The following is a 20,946-nucleotide window of genomic DNA, read 5'->3' on the forward strand; positions in this document are numbered from 1 at the left end:
TAGTAGGAAAGTAAATTGATGCAGTCACTATGGAAAAAAGAATGGAAATTCCTCAAATAATTAAAAATAGAACTATCCTATGATTCAGAAATTCTACTTCTGGGCATTTATCTGAAAAAACCAAAACCACTAATTTGAAAAGATTTCTGCATATTTACTGCAGTATTATTCACAATAATCAGTACAGAAACAACCTACGTCCCCACTGATAAAAATGGATAAAGAAGAGGATGTGGTACACACGCACACACACACACACTGAAATATTATTCAGCCATAAAAAAGAATGAAACCTTGCCATTCGCAACAATGTAGATGGAATTCGAAGGCATTATGCTAAGTGAAATAAATCAGAAAAATATAAATATTACATGATCACTTATGCGTGGAAACTAAAAAAACCTCGGTGATACAGAGAACAGGTTGGTGGTTACTAGAGGTGCGGATGGGTGGGTGGGCAGTAAGAGGTGGAAGAAATGAGTGAACAGTTCTTATCTTTGTTTTTATTAAAATACACTGAAAAAAAAAGAAAGGAGGTATTCAGGCCCCCTTACTATGTGGAAAACTTACAGTGAAAGGCTTTGCAAGGTGAAGTGAAAACATGAACTCTCGGGATGCTGGGTCTGGTTTATCTATCTCTTACCCATTCCTCACTAGCCTGGATGACAAAGGATGACTTAAAGCCTTTGTTCTGAACTCTGGGAATGAGAGAGAAGAAACTCCTCTTATGGGAATAGGTCTGTGGCCAACTCTTTGCTCTAATGAGCCTCTTTCATAAAGGTGCCAGCATCCCCAGGGGCCCACATACCCTGCATGGCAAACGTCTCAGTCCCATTGCAGCCCACTCTGCATTCTATTTTATGTCCAGAAAGCTTCCTCTCGGTGCTGCCAACACACAGGAATTATGGATGAATACAAGCAGGGCATGTACAAGTAGCACAGGGAAGGGATCCAGGGCAACTACAATGCCTCAAATTAAATTCTCGGTTTGTAAAGATTTGAAGTTCGATGAAGATTTTACTTTGCTCACAGGTTAGTTATCGAAATGGTGGAACATGAAGAAATCAGAGTATAGTTCCCTGAATCACACTTTATCCTCACATTGGATTGTACACAGATTGAAGAATCTTTAAATCAAGGCAGCATTTCAGAGGGAATAAAAGGAAAAGGCTTGCAAATAATGCGTCCACATACAAAAGAGCTGGCCCTTATTCAGATTAGATCAGATCAGTCGCTCAGTCATGTCCAACTCTTTGCGACCCCATGAATCGCAGCACACCAGGCCTCCCTGTCCATCACCAACTCCCGGAGTTCACTCAGACTCACGTCCAGCGAGTCAGTGATGCCATCCAGCCATCTCATCCTCTGTCGTCCCCTTCTCCTCCTGCCCCCAATCCCTCCCAGCATCAGAGTCTTTTCCAATGAGTCAACTCTTCGCATGAGGTGGCCAAAGTACTGGAGTTTCAGCTTTAGCATCATTCCTTCCAAAGAACATCCAGGGCTGATCTCCTTTAGAATGGAACTGGTTGGATCTCCTTGCAGCCCAAGGGACTCTCAAGAGTCTTCTCCAACATCACAGTTCAAAAGCATCAATTCTTCGGCACTCAGCCTTCTTCACAGTCCAATTCTCACATCCATACATGACCACAGGAAAAACCATAGCCTTGACTAGACGAACCTTTGCTGGCAAAGTAATGTCTCTGCTTTTGAATATGCTATCTAGGTTGGTCATAACTTTCCTTTCAAGGAGTAAGTGTCTTTTAATTTCATAGCTGCAGTGATTTTGGAGCCCCCAAAAATAAAGTCTGACACTGTTTCCACTGTTTCCCCATCTATTTCCCATGAAGTGGTGGGACTGGATGCCATGATCTTCGTTTTCTGAATGTTGAGCTTTAAGCCAACTTTTCACTCTCCACTTTCACTTTCAAGAGGCTTTTGAGTTCCTCTTCACTTTCTGCCATAAGGGTGGTGTCATCTGCATATCTGAGGTTATTGATATTTCTCCCGGCAATCTTGATTCCAGTTTGTGTTTCTTCCAGCCCAGCGTTTCTCATGATGTACTCTGCATATAAGTTAAATAAACAGGGTGACAATATACAGCCTTGACAAACTCCTTTTCCTATTTGGAACCAGTCTGTTGTTCCATGTCCAGTTCTAACTGTTGCTTCCTGACCTGCATACAAATTTCTCAAGAGGCCCTTATTAGCACCTACCAATATTCCATCTGACTTCTCTCATATCCTCCCATTTCTTTACCCCCAAGCCCCTTAGAATAGATGTTTTGAAAGGCTTCCCACCCTCACCCCAAAAGAGCTTCTTCAGAACACACTAAGGTGGGGAGTTCAACTGCAAGCTGAATGATGCCTGTTTCTCTTTGATTCAAGCCTCTACAGCCTCCAGAATTGGCAGGGAGCTTGGAGTTCAAGGTTTCTGGGAGATTCTTCTAGGTTTGCCTTCCCAAGAGCAGCAGCTCTAACTGAATCCAGAGAGGAAGCAGGTGGAATGAATGTTCTAAGCTTTTGGAAAATCTCCATGGCATAGGGGGCAAAGATGAAAAAAAAATCATAATTTCCCATCATTTATTAAAAAACCCCTATGAATATTTATTATTCATTTTCCTGGAGGGCATTTCATAGTTTATTAATATCAAACATAACACATGTCAGAAAAATAAGCAGTTGTCTATTTATAGATTTTGCCGTTCTTCCAGCAGTTACAGGAGTTGGCTTAACCTAGGTATGTAAATATCAAAATAAACCTTGGGAAAAAATTAAGCTGATTCATTTGGTGAAATTTCCCTCCTTTTAGCCTAATAATTCTCAATACATCAACACATCTCTAGATTCACAGTATGTTTCAGTGGTCACAATCTTGGGCTCTGGAGTTGAACTTGGGTTTGAATATTAGTTCTATTACAAGCTGTTTGACCTTTGGCATGTTACCTCACAGCCCAGGTCTCACTTTCCTCATCTGCAAAATGGGTATAACAACGTTACCAACTGTTATTCATTTTCCCTCTCCTACTGAATCAATTAAGTTTGGAGTCTTCTTCATTCCATTTCATCCTTTCTATTTGCTGGGAAGGTATACATAATATACACTGTATTCTTATTCTTTCAGTGGTTACACCTAAACTTTAACAGGCATACCTAACTGAAATTCTGTAAATCATAAACCTCTCTATACTTCTCCTAAACCATAGAAAACCTTAGAATGCTTTTACTCTGGTCTTTTAAAACTGAATATGAGCTGGTATTTAATTCCATCTTGATTGTTTTCCCATAAAATGGGTCATAGTCAGTACTATTATTTCACCAATTATTATTTGAACCTATCTTTGCTGATTTACCTACATGCCTGTCAATTCATTTGCATTATGTTTATTTACCTGGCTTCAATTTCCTTTTTACTAAAATGTACCCTAAATATACTAAAATAAACTAGGAGGTGTTTTCAGCCAGCATCTATTATCAAGAAACTCTTCTGGAAGGTGACCCCTGATGTCTATAGCTGGCCCTCACACTTGAGTTCGAGATCAGCTCAAATGAAAATCTAAGTTACCAGGTATTTTCTCTCAGAATGACGATGTTACTACACCATGTCTTCTGATTTCTGCTGTTGCTTTTGAGAAGTCTGTTGATAGGATAGAGGGGAATTTTTAATTTTTTTCCAGTTACTTTCATGATCTGTTCTTTGACTCTGGGGTTTTGCCTTTCAGTTTCACCAGATTGTGTCTACGTGTGGTCTCACTGGATATGTGCTTCCTGGATATTCATGTCTCTCATCAGCTCTGGAATATGATTAGGCATTATCTTATCAAAAATTACCTCTCCTCAATGTCTCTAGTGTTTCCTTATGGAATTCCTAGGTACCATCTTTTGTATCCTCTCACTCAACTTTTCATGTCTCCTATCCTCTCCTATATTTCATCTCTATCCATGCTACTTCCTGGATAGTTTTTTCAGATCTATCTTCCAGTTAAAAATTCATACCCATAAGAACTTCAATCTGCTGTTTATCCTATTATGTGAGTCACTTTCTTATCCATTCAATTGGTATCTTTCTCACTGCTAGACATTCTGCTCTTTCCCGTCCAAAAGTTCTCATTTATTTTTTCTTCTTGTGTTGTCTTATCTTTTATTTAAATCTTTTTGTTTATGTCTTTAGTCAAATTAACTATAATTATTTTATATTGTCTTTCACATAGCTTGCTTACCTATTTTTTGCTATTTACTTTGCCAGCCGCTGATCTTGCCTGTGAAAGATTGCTTCTATGCATCTTTTGTGCTTTGGGTTTTTGAGCTCAGGTTAAGTGAGGTATATCTGTAGGAATCTGGCCAAAGTTAAGGTATTTCCTCCACAGAGGTTTTCCACTTGCTTGTATCAGGTGTCTTGAGGATTTTGTGGTCTGAGACCAATTTTAGTATTAAGTTTTCTGGTTGGAGTTTCCCAGATGATACAGGTAAAGTAAATGAAAACCTCAGACTCACATGTGGTACAGATTCATGTTTAAAAGTTCTCACAGGATATTTACTTTCCCCTCTAGGGCAGGCCAAGAATGACAAACTAGCTTCTTAGGGTCTCCCATTACTAGAGGATGGATTTTTTTTTTTTTTTTTCAGCAAGGGCATATATTTTTGAAGGCAATGGCTTTGCATGAGGGTCTCATCTAATGTCCCATCTGATACAAGTCCAAGGCTTTGCCATCTGTCTCTGCATGGGGGTTAAAGTCAGATTACTAAAACAACTCCCAACCCCTCTCCTAGGAGCCCTGGTACACATTTACGCTTAGGTTCTCAGACTCGTCATTTCTGCCTTGGATATCCCCTACCTTCTGTGAACTCCAGTAAGCATTTAAAAGGCTTTTTAGGGACTTCCCTAGCAATCCAGTGGTTAAGACTCCACGTTTTCACTGCAGGAGGTTGCGGGTTCAACCCTCTGTCTGGGAACTAAGATCCCATGTGCCACGATCAGTAAATGAATGACTAAAAATTTATTATTATATTCACCTAGTATTATTAGATGTTTGTAGCAAGAGAATTTTCCAGTTGTTTATTCCATAAAACTGCCACAATTAAATTTTTGTCTGGGTTGTTAACCTATTTGAATGTATTATTTTGAGAAAAAGAAAATATTTTTTTAATGTGTAATGTAATGGTGTAACACAAATAAGTGCTCACATAATGCAGTGTTATCTTTGGGTTATTAGATCAGCTGAAAAATTAGGCCCCTCAGATAAATAAATTCTTTTGAGAAATAACTGAAATTAGATTCTTTGCTAAATAAAATAAACACTGAATACTCTCACAAGTTTTGCTGATCTTTTAAGAGAAGCTACAAAGTATAGCCTCCTGCGGGCACATGGAATGTAATACATGCAATAAGTTCTCTCTCTCATGCAACTTCTGGATTTTCTCAAGTAATGTCACCATTTCTTAAAGGCAAATTATTGCATAATGACAATAATAACTATATATGAACTTAATATTTGTCTTATATATTGTTTAGAAGAAAAATACAACCAACTCCTTTAATAAATGTTAGCAAACATATTAATATCTCATGAAACAGTAAAATTTTGTGGAAAATGTGATACGTTGCAAAGGGCACATGCTTGAGAAATAGATGGGTCTGGCCTCTGGTGCCTTCGCTACTATTTACTGGCTGTGTGACCTTATGAGTTAATTAAACTTTCTGAGCCTCTTTTTCTTCACCAGTTAAAAAAAAAAAAAGCTGAGAGATACTTGGCAGAGTTACAGTCAGGATTAAATGAGATTAAATTAATTAATCTAGCAAGAGCTAAGTGAAAACTACTGAAAAGAGGGACAGAGGAAAAACGAAAGAAGGGAAGGAGGAAGGAAACCTCGAAACGTTAAGGAACCCGGGCTACCAGCGCCTCTCATTTCATTTAAAAAACAGGAGCCTGTGGGCTATGTTCTCCAATGAATGAGCCTAATGGTAAGTTCTAAGTAATCTTTGTCTAGATGGGGATCATTCAGCAAATTCATTTCATGTCTCATGGGAAGTGTAATACAACACAAAGAGAAGTCAAATTGCCTTGAGACGTCTGACCCATCCATACCCCAGGAAGGTCCCTTAGTAAACTTTAGTGGAGGGCGTAAAACAACTGGGACCCCTCCTAGAAAAAGAGCCCCTCGAGTGACCTCCGAATGCCTACGGCTGTGACAAGGAGACACAGCCTCTCAGTAAACAGAACTTCCAACGTTTTCCTCAAACAAATAAAAGAATCACAGAGTAGAAGCACAGGAGGGAGTAAACCTACATGATGCTTTTGCCCAGCACCCACAACAGCCTACAGAGTCCCGACTGCCCTCCAGGAACTTCTGAAGGAATGAAAAGAATACCTCAGTGGCCACTGTTTCTGCCAAGCTGTTTTCGAGGTGTCTGCTTGGGATGAGTCGGTTTGGAGGTATGTGGGAGCACCAGACATCCTCAGAGGAAAATGAGTTAGTCCTGTTTCTCTTCCTTGGTGGTGTTATTAGCTTGGGCTTTTAATAGGTCTCTGTCCTCAGGACTGTGGAAAGAGCTCAAGTGTGTAAAGGGGTGGTCAGCTCAAGACTAATCTGAAGGCATTGAATCCATCTCGGGATGAGGACAAGCTTACGTGCTGTGAGCAGAGAAAGCTGGGCTGTTTGCCTCAGAGCCTGGTTTATGAGTATGGTTTTCTATCCATTTCTGAGAGGGTATTTAATCAGGGGCAAAGCTTGCTCTAAGTGAGCAGGCAGGCTTTTATGTGAGGTGATTGATCAGGAGATGATCTGCGTCACCTTGGTGATGGACAAGAGGAAGGACATTTTGTAAGAAGGGAAGAGGAGAGATGCCACAGTTATGCTTGGTTGCTACATGATTTAAAGGTGCTGCTGCTACTGCTAAGTCACTTAAGTCGTGTCCGACTCTGTGTGACCCCATAGACGGCAGCCCACCAGGCTCCCCCGTCCCTGGGATTTAAAGGTGGGACAAACACTAAAACGTGCTGTGTGTAAGAACCGATGCTGGTGGTAAACATTTAAAGTCTATTCTAGCCTTCCTCCTTCATCAGAACCCTGGGTAGGAGCCTCCACAGCCTGATCCCCAGGAAAAATAATGTTGATTTGAATATATCTGTTCATTGCTTTAAAAAAAATTTTTTTGGCTGTGCCACACAGCATGTGGGATCTTAGTTCCCTGAAAAGGGATCAAACCTGCACCCCCTACATTATAATCGAGAAGTCTTAATTACTGGACCAGCAGGGAAGTTTCGGCAAGATTATTAGTTTCAGCAAGATTGACTGTATTCTGGACCGTAAAACAAGACTTAAAAAATTTAAAAGAACTGAAATCATACAAAGTACTCTTTCTGCAACAGTATTAAACTAGAAATCATACACAGCTATCTCTGGAAAATCCCCAAATATTTGGAAATTAAACAGTAAGAAATAATCCATGAATGAAAGAGGAAGTCACAAAGGAAATTTGAAAATAGTTTGAGTTGAATGAAAATGAAAACAATACAACAAAAATTTGATGATGTAACAGTTAATATCACATGACTGATAACAAGGCAAGAATATTTTCTTTCACTATTTCTATTCAGAATTGTATAGGAAGTCCTAGCCAGTACAATAAAGCAATAAAAAGAAATACACAAATTAGAAAGAAAGAAGGAAAACCATTATCTTCATAGAAAAACCCAAAAGCATCTACAAAAGAGCTATTTAAACTAATGAGAGTTTTGAAAAGTCAAGTATTCAATACACAAAATTTCTATGTACCTGCAACAGACAATTTGAAATTCAAGGAAAAGTTTACCATATATAATAGTGAAACCAAGGGCAGTCATCAGTTGGATCCCTTAAACTATAACTTGCTTCATAAATAACATCCTGTAACTGCCTTTCCTGACTAAGCTCTCTTTAATTGTTTTGAAAATTGCACACCCTCCAAGGTTCACATCGCTTAGACAATATATCACAAGACTCCTTTCAGCACCCCCTACAGATAACACCTCTGACACATGGATTGCTACAGTACAGCTGTTCTTTCAGGGGCAGAGAGTTAGTCTTACCCAAGTCAAACCAGCCAAGATCCCCAACCCTTAACCTGGTCTAGTGGAAATACCTGATGGATGAGCTTTTGACATCATAGGACCAAAACCCCCACTCTCAGATCACCCTAACACACCATTCTCTGAGCATGCATTCCAGAAGGAACATGTAACTCCAACACTCCAGTACAGGACACCAATTACAGGTTATTCTGTAGATATCAACAACATGATTTTTAAACTTACATAGAAAGATAAACTTTCATAAACAGTTATGAAAAAGAACAAAGTTGAAGGACACATGCTCTCTGACTTCCAGACTTCTATGCAGATACAGTACAAAACAGTGTGATACTGACCAAAGAATAAGCATAGCGATGAGCTGAACTCAATAGAGTGCTCAGAAATAGACCCACGAATATACAGTGAATTGATTTTCAATAAAAGATCAGAGGCAATTCAATAGAAAAGAATAGTCTTTTCATCAAATGATCTTGGAAAAACTGGACATTCACTTGTAAAAAGAAAAAAAAAGAAATCTTGATCTGTACCACATTAATAAATTAATGGCAACCCACTCCAGTATTCTTGCCTGGAGAATCCCATGAACAGAGGAGCCTGGCTGGCCATGGTCCATGGGGTCGCAGAGAGTCGGACACAACTAAAGTGACTAAGCACACATGCAAAAAATGAATTATACACCTAGATACACCTAGAAACCTAAAACTAGGAAACTTCTCAAAGAAAATAGAGGCTAAATCTTCATGACCCTGAATTAGACAAAGATTACTCATATATACAAAGATTTAAGCAAGATTGCTTACAGACACAAAAATTATGATCTACAAAAGAAAAAATGATAAAGTAGAGTTTACAAAAATGTTTAAATTATACCCTTTGGAAAAAAAAGTACTCTAATGAAAACAAAAATAACAACCCACTGAAAGGAAAATATATTCAAAAACACATTAATAAAGGATTGGTAACAAAAATATGTAAGAAACTTAAAACTCAATAATAGAAACAACCCAATTTTTTAAATGAGCAAGATATTTGAATAAACATTTCATCAGAGAAACTGTATAAACAACAAAAAAGCAAATAAAAGGATGCTCAACATCATTATTCACTGGGGAAATGCAAATTAAAACCATGATGAGATACTATTGGTTATCTAAATCAGTAAAACAAAAAAAAGGAAAAAATAAAGAAATATTGACAATAACAAGTGTTGTCAAAAGTGTAGAGCAACTGGAACTCTCATATAGTCCTGGTAGGGGAGCAAAATTATTCAATCACTTTGGAAAATAGTTTGGTAATTTCTTATAAATACTCCCCATATAACCTAGCAATCTCAAGACAAATTTGCTCAAGAGAAACAAAGACATAAGTACATACAAAAACCTGCATGTGAATATTTTGTTGTGCTGCTGCTAAGCTATGTCTGGTTCTTTGTGATCCCTATAGACTTCAGGATGCCAGGCTCCCCTGTACTTCACTGTCTCCCAGAGTTTGCTCAAACTCATGTCCATTGAGTCAAGGATGCCATCTAACCATCTCATCTTCTGCCACCCCCCCTTACTAGCTTTATTCATAATCACCCCAGAAAGGAAACAAACCAAATATCCTTCAGCTGATGAATGATTTTAAAACTGGCGTATCCATACAATGAAATCCTACCTGACAATAGGAAATGCATTACTGGGACATATAACAACATCGATGAATTTCAAATGAAAGATGCTAAGCTTTACAGATTTACTAAGGCCACATGGTATCTGATTACATTATATGACATTCGATTACATTATATGACATTCTAAAAAGAGCAGAACTCCAGGGAAAGAAACCGAATCAGCGCTTGCCAGAGCTTGGGGGTTGGAGAAAGGATTAACTACCAAGGGACACAAGGACATTTCTTGTGATAAGGGCTCTTCTGTGTGTTGACTGTGGTGATTTACAAGACTATGCATTTGTTAAAACTCATAGAACACCAAAGTGACACAGGTAAATTCTATTGCATGTAAATTAGGCTCAAATAAACCTGACTTTAATTTTTTTTAAGATTTTAGAAGATTTTACAATAAGGATCAGAGCCAAGCGGGGAAAAAAATCTTGTAAGAAGGAAGCACTGCTACTTAAACTAGGATGAGAGACAATTAAAGAGAGGAAAGATTTTCAAGAGATGAAACGAATAAATTAGAGTTAAGATGGCCACATGCCCCCTCCCACACACACACACCCCAAAACAAAACCAAAAGACAATTTTATCCTGACCTCAGAGGTCATCAGAAAAAGAGTATTTTAAGAAATGAAAAATTTACTAGCCGCTTGAAAGCTGAGGCAACTGAGTCAAAGAAGGAGAACAGTAGGGTCAGTTCAGTTCAGTCGCTCAGTCGTGTCCGACTCTTTGCGACCCCATGAATCGCAGCACACCAGGCCTCCCTGTCCATCACCAACTCCCGGAGTTCACTCAGACTCACGTCCATTGAGTCGGTGATGCCATCCAGCCATCTCATCCTCTGTCGTCCCCTTCTCCTGGTACCCCCAATCCCTCCCAGCATCAGAGTCTTTTCCAATGAGTCAACTCTTCGCATGAGGTGGCCAAAGTACTGGAGTTTCAGCTTTAGCATCATTCCTTCCAAAGAACACCCAGGACTGATCTCCTTTAGAATGGACTGGTTGGACCTCCTTGCAGTCCAAGGGACTTTCAAGAGTCTTCTCCAACACCACAGTTCAAAAGCATCAATTCTTCGGTGGTTTTAAGATGCCCTCCCATCCCTGTCCCCAGGCACACACCTTTTGTGTATAATCTCCTCCACTTACCTGTGGGCAAGACTTGTAAATATGATAGGAATTTACTCTCATGATTAGGTGATTAGTCAACTGACTTTGAGTTCATCAAAGAGAGTTTATCCTGTGTAGACCTGACCTAATCAGGGGAGTCCTTTAGAAAGGAGCAGGGCCCCACTGGAGGGAGCAGCTCTCCTGCCCTGCAATGAACAGCCTATGCTGTTGTCCACGAGGCAGGGACCCCAGGGCAGCCTCTCAGAGCTGACAGTGAATCCAGTCTAGAGTCAGCAGGGAATCAGGGGTTGAAATCTGCTAATGACCAGTGATCTTGGAGAAGGACCCCAAATCCTAGAAGTGATCAAAGCCCCAACTAACACCTTTATTTCGGTCTGGAAAGATTCTGAGCAGAGAACTTCTGACCTAAAGAAACTGTAGGATGATAAACATATGTTGGTTTAAGCCACTAAGTTTGTGGTTATTTTGTCCCAAAGCAAAGCAAACACAATTCAAAGCTAGTGATTTGGGCTTCCCTGGTGGCTCAGATGGTAAAGAATCTGCCTGCAATGCAGGAGACCCGGGTTCGATTCTTGGGTCGCGAAGATCCCCTGGAGAAGGGAATGGCAACCCACTCCAGTATTCTTGCCTGGAAAATCCCAAGGACAGAGGGACCTGGCGGGCTACAGTCCATCGGGTCGCCAAGCGTCAGACACAACTGAGTAGCCATGAAAACCCAGCACAGACTGGTAGAAGAGCGTTCTGTTGGAGATTCCCTGGTCTTCTGTCTCACTGCTCTTGATAACTCATTGTCCCTACAGGTTTTAGTTCTTCATATCTGGGCCCTGACTGCAGTCACCCAAGTACTAACGCTGGGGGGACGTCCTCACACAGATCTTTGGGGCCAAGAGCAATATCCAGAGCAGAAGTACATCTGTATTCACTGGACTTCCTTAATACTCTTTCTCCTCACATTTATTCATTGAGACTAGGCACCAGGAAATAACCACTCAACTTTATAGCCATAAAAGAAAGCATGAATCATTCCTGAAGCTTCTTTCCCTATATGAGCAATAGATAGGAGGGTCTCCCCGCCCCATCAAGAACATTATTTGAATGACAGGCTATAGTATCTTGCAAATTAAAATAAAATACATCCTTCATTTTCATCACATTATTAGCTCTTTGCTTTTATAACACTGTTCATTCTAAACATCACATAATGAAAATGGAGTAAATCATAACTTACCCTGTAACTTTTTAGTCGGATGAAATCAACCTTCATAAAGACACATCTTTCAGAGTTTCAACTGACGTTCTTCAGGTGTTCTACCAGGTCTGCACAGAACTTGTAGTCTTCTTTGAGTACACACAGGACCATAAAGTCACAGCATCCTATGTCTTTCATAATATCCTTAGCCAGCCATTCAATTCTGAAAGAAGGGATTAAAAGACATATTAAAGTATAGCCATCTCTGAGCATATTTGTTCCTTTCAAAAAAAAACTGCATGATGTACTCTACATATGTGATTATGCAGGAGAAAAGTGGAAAAGGTCTTGGGAGACCAAAGCCTCCAGATAAAGAAGCTTTGTTAACGTCAGACAAAGAGAGAGTGTTCAAAACATATTTCTGATAACCATATCATCAGTGGTACATTTTTTTCCTCTGTGTCACAAAAAAAAATGATTAAGGTGTAAAACATGATGTCAAAGATCATGAAGGCACTTATTTGATCACTACAGAGCCTGGTTGTTAGCTTTAACAAGGCTATGATGGTATGTGGTGATATTATATTCACTTTAAAAAGCAAAGAAAGAGGAAATGGAGAATGACTCACCCACCTGACCACGTTAGACAAGACTAGAGGAAAAGTCAAGCCTGCAGTAACTATCAAAAGAATAATATTTGTCTTTTATTTACTGAAGATAGCATGTTACCTATGTGAAAGGTGCCCCAGACACAAGAAAGCTCTGTGAAAAGTAAAAATCCAGGGAAGACTTGGAAAAGGCTGGAAATAACTGGGAGATTGGGGTGGACATATATACACTATTGATACTATGTATAAAATAGATAACTAATGAGAACCTACTGTATAACTCAGGGAACTCTACTCAGTGCTCTGTGTGACCTAAATGGGAAGGAAATCCAAAAGAGAAGGGATACACACACACACACACACACACACACAGAGTCGATTCACTTTATTCTACAGTAGAAATAATACAACATTGCAAAGCAACTATACTCCAGTAAAAATTAATTAAAAAGATATGGCTCTTTATCTGGAGGCAATATGAATGTGTTTGCCAGGCCCCCACACACATTCATCAGCAGAGAGTGGAAGCCTCACTATCTCAAGGTGTTTGAGAACAATCTCTAATCAATATTACGCCGAAGACTAGGCTATTCAGATACAGGTGTGAACCCCAGTGAGCAAAACTTAAAAGGAAAAACAAGAAAAACAGACAGCTATGCACTGCTGGGGAGACACTCTTCACAGACTGGCAAAGACAAAAAAGGAAACAAACAACAAGAGTGATGAGTAATAAATAGAGACAAATATGGTAGAGATTAAACCAAGAATATCAATCATGACTTTAAACGTGAATGATCTAAAAATAGGCTTCCCAGGTGGTGCTAGAGGTAAAGAACCTGCCTGCCAATGCAGGAGATGTAAGAGAGGCAGGTTTGATACCTGTGTCAGCAAGATCTCCTAGAGGAGGGCAACCTACTCCAGTATTCTTGCCTGGAGAATCCCCATGGACAGAGGAGCCTGGCTGGCTATAGTTCATAGATCACAAAGAGTCAGACACAACTGAAGCAACTTAGCATGCACAGCACGCACACATGGTCTGAAAACATCAATTAAAGGCAGAGACTGTCAGAGTGGACCAAAAAATACCCTAAGGTATGTTGTCCACAAGAAATTCATCTTAAACACAAAGATCCAGATAAAAGACCCAGATTAAACAGATGGAGAAAGATGCACCATGCAAACATAATCAACAGAAACCTGGAAAAGCTACATCGATTTCAGACAAAGCAGACTTCAGAGCAAGGAAATTGTCAGGAATAAAGAGTGACATTACTGTAATAAAAAGAGGTCAGCTCTCCAGGAAAACATAATAGTCCTTCATGTGTCTGCACCTAGCAACAGAGTGTCAAAAAACTGACAGAACTAGAAGTAGATGAATCCACTGATGTAGTTGGAAACTTCGATACCCCTCTCTTAGTACATGACAGATTCAACAAGGCAGAAAACCAGTAAGGATATAAAGGAACAGTACCATATAACAGCTGGACCTGGTTGACATTTACAGAATACTTCACCCAATGTTCTCCTTAAAATATATCAATAATGAAAAGACAAGCCACATACTAGTGGGAAATATTTGCAAAGCATATGTCTGATAAAGGGCTGTGTCCAGAATATACGAAGAACTCTTACAACTCATTTAGAAGACAAACAACCCAACAGCAAAATTGGCAAAAAACTTAAATAGGCACCTCTCCAAAGAAGATGTATGAACAGCTAGAAAGCACACTAATCATTAGGAAAATTTTAAACCACAACGAAACACCTTTATATATCCACGTTTTTGTTTTGTTGTCTTAGTCACTAGGTCATGTCCAACTCTTTGGCAATCCCATGAACTGTAGCTTGCCAGGCTCCTCTGTCCGTGGGATTTCCCAGGCAAGAATACTGGAGTGGGTTGCCATTTCCTTCTCCAGGAGATCTTTTCGATCTAGGAATCAAACCTCTGTCTCCTGCATCGGCAGGCAGATTCTTTATCACTGAGCCTGGGAAGACCTAGAATGGCTAGAGTTAAAAGGACAAACAATATGAAATGTTGCCAAGTATGTGGAGAAACTAGGGAGAAGGGCATGGCAACCCACTCCAGTATTCTTGCCTGGAGAATTCCATGGACAGAGGAGCCTGGTGGGCTATAGTCCATGGGGTCACAAAGAGTTGGACATGACTGAGCAACTAAAACAACAATGTGGAGAAACTGGAACCTTCAAACGTTGCTGGTGGGAATGGAAAATGGTGCAGCCATCTGGAAAATAATTGGCAGTTTCTTACGCTTACCATAAAACTCAGAATTCCTCTCCAAAAACCCATCCAAGAGAAATGAAAAGATGTGTCCACACAAAGACTTACATGCAAATGTTCCTGGAAGCATTATTCGCAGTAGCCCCAAACAAGAAATCTAAGTGTCCATCAATCGATGAATCAATAATCAGATATTGATTTAATTTATATTTAAAGCTCAGAAAACACAAGTTTATAGAGGAAGAAATTAGATTAGTGATTGCCTGATAGTGTGGGTAGGAGCAGAGATTGACAACAAACTTTTGATTGACAACAAAATATTGTAAAACGATGCTGGTAATTGTTGCCTAGCCATAAAAATGTACTAAAAATCACTGAGTCATTTACCTACAATGGGTGAGTTTTGTTGTATGTAAATTATACCTCAATAAATTCATTTTAAAGGTGGGGTCAGGCATTCTTCACGCCCCACCCCAGACCCCCTAATCAGAATTTCTTGACATAAAGCCTCCTGTAGAGGCAACTGGTAACCTTGCCAGGATTCAATCCTATAATAGATCAGGATGCAATTAACTTAAGTCATAATTAATTTTCAGATGAGAAAAGCCAGAATTTGTTTAAACCAGGGGGTTCCCAAACTTATGTGAAGACAAAATACTTCTGAGAGCTATTAAGAAGCGAATTGAGTACAAAGATGCCCAATGCACAAGAGAAGTTGGTTTAACTATCAAAGTTAAGCATATTTCTTCCCCATCCCTCCCCTTTCCTTTGCAAGAATCTGTATCCTTCTTCTTTGGTAGGAGAAATCCAGTAGACTGATTCTTAGGAAGCTGAATATATTTTACAAAATTTACCCCTTTTACAAAATTAGGTATTTTTATTGTTTTCTAACCTTCCACCATATTTTATGTGTAATGCATTCATCATAATGGCTGAGGTTGGACTAAACAAAATATTGAGTTAATGCAGCCACTGAATCAAATTAATTTGGGAGAAATTTCTTTCCAAGCATGTGTAAAAAGAAATGGATAAATATTCTATTCAACAGCGGAGACCACTTTTCCCCTACCGTATCAATAACAGGAGTTTTGCATTCATATTTGTCTACATTTGGAAAAGGAAAAATTTATTGAGCAGCTGTTTTCCTTGGTGCCATACAGTAAGTATCACTGGGCTCAGAAATCTGTCTCCCAATCTAGTGAAACAGAACAATAGCAAGTACCGGGCGTTCTCTAATGAAATGATTTAGGAATCTGCATCTTTAATATGAATTGCCAACTGGGAGGTTTGACAAGTTGGGAGATGCCAAATTTTTCACATTTATTTCTTCTCAGAACCTTTTTTCCCTTTAAGGATCAAAACTTGTACTCCGTGGAAAGCCACCTGAGGCCGTGAGAAATCCCAAAATAGATCTTATTTTAATAATATTTTATAGTTTGAGAGAACACACAATATGCAGATCTTAACCAATGGGAAATCTTAGAATTTGAGTGAAAGAATGACATTTCCTTTTGCTTACAGACAGGCATTGATGGAAAGATAACATCCTGGGAATAGTGACCAGCTGGTGCTTTTCAAACTTTCCTTTGGCTGAGGGTCTATTTCATAAGTTAAATTTCAACTCAGAAGAAAGTCACAGTTTAAGAAAATAGAGGCAGAAGTACAAAGGCTGAAGGAAAAGGGGAGAGTGGGAGCCCCAAGTCTCAGCTTGCCCTTGTTTCTCAGAGCTTCTCCCACCCCGATTTCTGAGTGTGAAATACAGGAAGCTTGCTTTTCATATAAATGTGAAGGCTTACGTATTTGATCTTGTGCTAGAAATCAAAAGTCCAAGGAAAGGCAAGAGTCAGGGCATTAAGGCAGCTTTGTTGAAGGGATAAGACCTGTTAAGTGCTGACGCCTGTGGTAGGCTGAATTGGAAGAGGCTCTTACCCATTCCAGCATTCTCGCCTGGAGAATTCCATGGACAGAGGAGCCTGGCAGGCAGCTACAGTCCATAGGGTCACAAAGAGTCAGACACAACTGAGTGACTAACTTTCTATTACTTTCTTTTCTCTGAAAACCAAGAAACAAATGAGGGTGACTTAGGGGCTTAGAAGAGGAGAGTCAAGTGACTAGGAAGGAGCCAGAGGACATCTGTGTCAAGGGGTTCAGAAGAACGAGAAACAGTAGTGGAGAAACAGTTCCATGCTGCTATTTTTAAGCTGTACATATTCTTATTTCCAAAACATTACCGCTGAAAACATCCACAGATTGGCCAACCTGTGAGACGGGACTTATTCGAGATAAATGCAAATTGCAGGAAAAGCCAGGGTTTCCAGGGTATGGCCTGTGAAGGCAAATGAAGGTAAAGGTCACCTCTTCACTCTCCCCGGTAAGAGTCTGTGAAAAACGGGAGACAAATGCTTTCCCGGCCCTCATTTTTATCAGCCTGTATAGGACGCGGTTGTTTTGAGGCTATCTATCTTGTATGTACAGCCGTTACCACCTTACTATCTATCTGTAGTCCTTACTATCTTTTGCATGTACAACCCTCTGTTTCCCCTGAACAAATATCCAAGGAAATCACAGATTTATTTTACTCCAATTTTTCTGTCCTATAAACATTCTATCCACCCCTCTATAGAAGAGACTCCAGAATAGGGTCCCTGAGCCTATTGTTTGACTCACACAAGAGAGGACGAGAGAAAACGGACTCAGCAAAGAGCGCTCACCTGTCCACAATGATGCCATGAGGGATGAGCACGTATTCCAAGTCTCCATAGTAGTGCTGTGGGTACGTGAATAAGCTCAAATCATACCCTGGCCAGTCATCTGTAATCTGCAAACCAACTGATTTTGGTTACAATATTTTTCATTGGAAATTTATTTTTAAAAACATAAAGAAACAAGAGCATGCTTTGTAAAAATGAATACCATTGAAAATAAGAGACTGCCATCCATAATGGCATTAAATTGTCTTCCATCAACCTGTGAGAAGCCAGGCGGAACAAGGTAAAGACCTACTGAAGTGAACAGAGAATGCCATCCTGACTTCTGGTATCATAAGATAAAACCCCAACCTACGGCTAACCTGACAGCACTGTTTGTAAGAGTGCACAAATGTAAAGATACAATGTATATTTACATTATAAATATTATCATGAATATAAGTAACATTATTTTTGTAATTACAGGCATACCTCATTTTATTGGGCTTTGCAGATAGTTTTTTTTTTTTTTCCACAAATTGAAGGTTTATGGCAACCTTGCGTTGTCAGAGGATGCTTAGCACTTTTAGCAATAAAGCATTTTTAAATTAAGGTATGTATATTTTTTTTAGACATAATGGTGAAAAGTGAAAGTGAAGTCGCTCAGTCGTGTCCGACTCTTTGCAACCCCGTGGACTGTAGCCCCCAGGCTCCTCCGTCCATGGGATTCTTCAGGCAAGAATACTGGAGTGGGTTGCCATTTCCTTCTCCAGGGGATCTTCCCAACCCAGGGATCAAACCCAGGTCTCCTGCATTGCCGGCAGACGCTTTAACCTCTGAGCCACCAGGGAAGCCAAAGACATAATGGTATTGCACACTTAATCAACCACAGTATAGGGTAAACCTAACTTTTATATGTCCTGGAAAACCAAAATAGTAATAATTTGTGACTTGCATTATTGAGATATTTGCTTTAATTTGGTGGTCTGGAACTGAACCCACACTATCTCTGAGGTCTGGCCACTGACACAGACAGTATCACTCCACATTATTATAATATATGATTATATATACTATTACATGTCTATGCATTGTAATCATCTCACCTGCCTAGGAAAGGTTACCTACTAAAAGTACATGCGCACCCAAACTTCTGAGTGGTTGGGTCGTTTTAGTAAAGACTTTAAAAGGATGTGCTGTGGTGGGAACGTCAGTCAGTCCTGTTGGGAACCGATTGCTCCAGAAAACTGTTGTATTCAGATAGTGGACAGACTGCTAGCAAGCCTCCCTCTTGCTTAGGACTGGATGTGCAAGTCTGATGGTTAAGACAATAAAGAGGCAGGAGAGAAAATGCCAGTGAAGACCATATTCCCTTTACCGTCAGATCATCCAGAAAGGCACTCAAGCTAAACCATAGCTGAACTGCAGTCTCCGGTTTTCTGCTTACTCCCACACACCTCCATCAGATTTCTCCATGCAGCTGTATGCTTTCAAGGTCTCTCCTAATGCAGACCTATCCTAAATTCCCAGTACAACTCCCCATACCCTGTCCTCCTGTTCTCAGATTGGTCTGTGGTCGAATCAGGATCCTCCCCAGTTCTGTGTTCTGTTCATTTGTTGTCTCTCACCTACACCCTCTCCCTGTCTAATCCACTCCCCCACCTGTATCCCAAACTCCACATCATCCGCAGAAACTCAGGACAAGCCCCAGTAATTGCTGACTGTTCCCACCTCTGTGTGATCTTGTCGCCCAAACTCCTTGTATCCCTCAGAGCTCTCTGCTCCTTGAGAAGACTCCTGTCTCTTCCTGCCTCTGGCTCCCTCATCTCATCTGTTTTCTATTGTTTTAAAACCCATCTGTACTTCATCGAACACTGGGATATCCCCTTGCTTTTCCCCTGCCTCCTTACCCGGAACTCAAAACTAGTTCTCCTCCACCCAGGTTTTGGAAGGGCCACATAGGGTCCAGACTCCACTGACTCCCATCCTGGTTCCAGGCTCTGGAACGCTGGCCAGATCAAACCCACTGCAGATGAACCCCTTCCCTCTCAGTAAAGGGCAACTCTTCTCAGCTGCTGAGGTCAAAGCCACAGAGTTGTAACTGACCCCTTTCTATCATCCCCCTCTTGCAACCCAGCAGCGAATCCTATCATCAGATCCTTCAGAATTTAACCAGGACCACCTCTCAGCAGACTTCCCAGGTGGCACTAGAGATAAAGAATCCACCTGCCAATGCAGGAGACATAAAAGACGAGTTGGATCCCTGGGTTGAGAAGATCCCCTGGAAGAGGGCATGGCAACTCACTCCAGTATTCTTGCCTGGAGAATCCCATGGACAGAGGAGCCTGGTGGGCTACAGTCCATGGGGTCGCAAAGAGTTGGACATGACTGAAATGACTTAGCACGCACACACACCTCTCAGCATCTCCACTGCCCCACTTCCAGTCCCTGCCACCACCATTTCTTCCAGGACCATTGCCATGGCTACCAATTTTGCCTCCCTGCTTCCACTGTGCTGGCATCCCACCCATCCTCCACCCCCACGTGGCAGCTGGAGTCCTCCTTTGAAAAATGTACCTCATATACATCATAGCAGGCTTCTGCTCAGATTTTTTCAAGGGCTTCCCATTTCACTAAGAGTACAACTGGAGTTGCCACCATGGCCTGCAGGGGCGGGGGCCTCTGACTCATCCCTGGAGCTGTCTAACCCCATCCTGCTTCAGCCACCATTCTCCTTCCTGATGCTTGAATGTCCCAAGCATCTTCTGCCCCAAGAGCTTTACACTTGCTTTTCTTTTGCCTACAACGCTCATCCCCTGGAAGCCCACATGGCTTACCCTTCACTTCCTTCAAGGCTCCACTCAAACATCACCTCCACAGCGAGACCTTCTGGACACCTATGTAAAAAAACACCCCTTCCTTGCCACGCATCTTTGTATTTCTCTTACTCAGCCTCACTGTCCTTCACAGCATGTATTTCCACTGGGTGTGACATGCGTACATGTGTTTGTGTGTTTTATCTCCTCGCACTGGAATGTTAGCTCCTTCTGCTAGAGACTTTGTCTGTCTCATGCATTGTTGAAATTCCAGCGTTCACAACACTGACCCAGAATACCACAGGTGCTCAAAAATGCTGAGTGAATAAATGACAGTCTCCACCCACGTGCTACCCAACCCTCAGTCTATCTCCTCGTGATAAAGAGCACCACTGTTCACGGCTCTGTAAATGCTTACCTGACCAAGGGCAGACGGGTGGTCAAACAATGTGTCATCTGCGTATTTGCAGAGTGTCACACGGGCTATGCCTTGACCAGCAAATCGGCTAGGGGCACAATTGAATCTGTTTACAAAGCAACACTGGTTTCCACCCCG

The 20,946-nt window shown here is 40.7% G+C and overlaps 1 protein-coding gene across 1 annotated transcript in view; it reads right to left on the minus strand.

Annotated features, from left to right (window-relative positions):
- Positions 1 to 20,946, minus strand: part of PRTFDC1 (phosphoribosyl transferase domain containing 1) — a 103,671-nt gene that overhangs the window by 72,792 nt on the left and 9,933 nt on the right. The window contains 2 exon segments of the mRNA XM_055545371.1: positions 12,081 to 12,264; positions 17,599 to 17,705. Coding sequence (XP_055401346.1) covers positions 12,081 to 12,264; positions 17,599 to 17,705 — 291 coding nt within the window.

This window comes from Bubalus kerabau, chromosome 13, assembly GCF_029407905.1.
Source record: "Bubalus kerabau isolate K-KA32 ecotype Philippines breed swamp buffalo chromosome 13, PCC_UOA_SB_1v2, whole genome shotgun sequence".
NCBI lineage: Eukaryota > Metazoa > Chordata > Mammalia > Artiodactyla > Bovidae > Bubalus > Bubalus kerabau.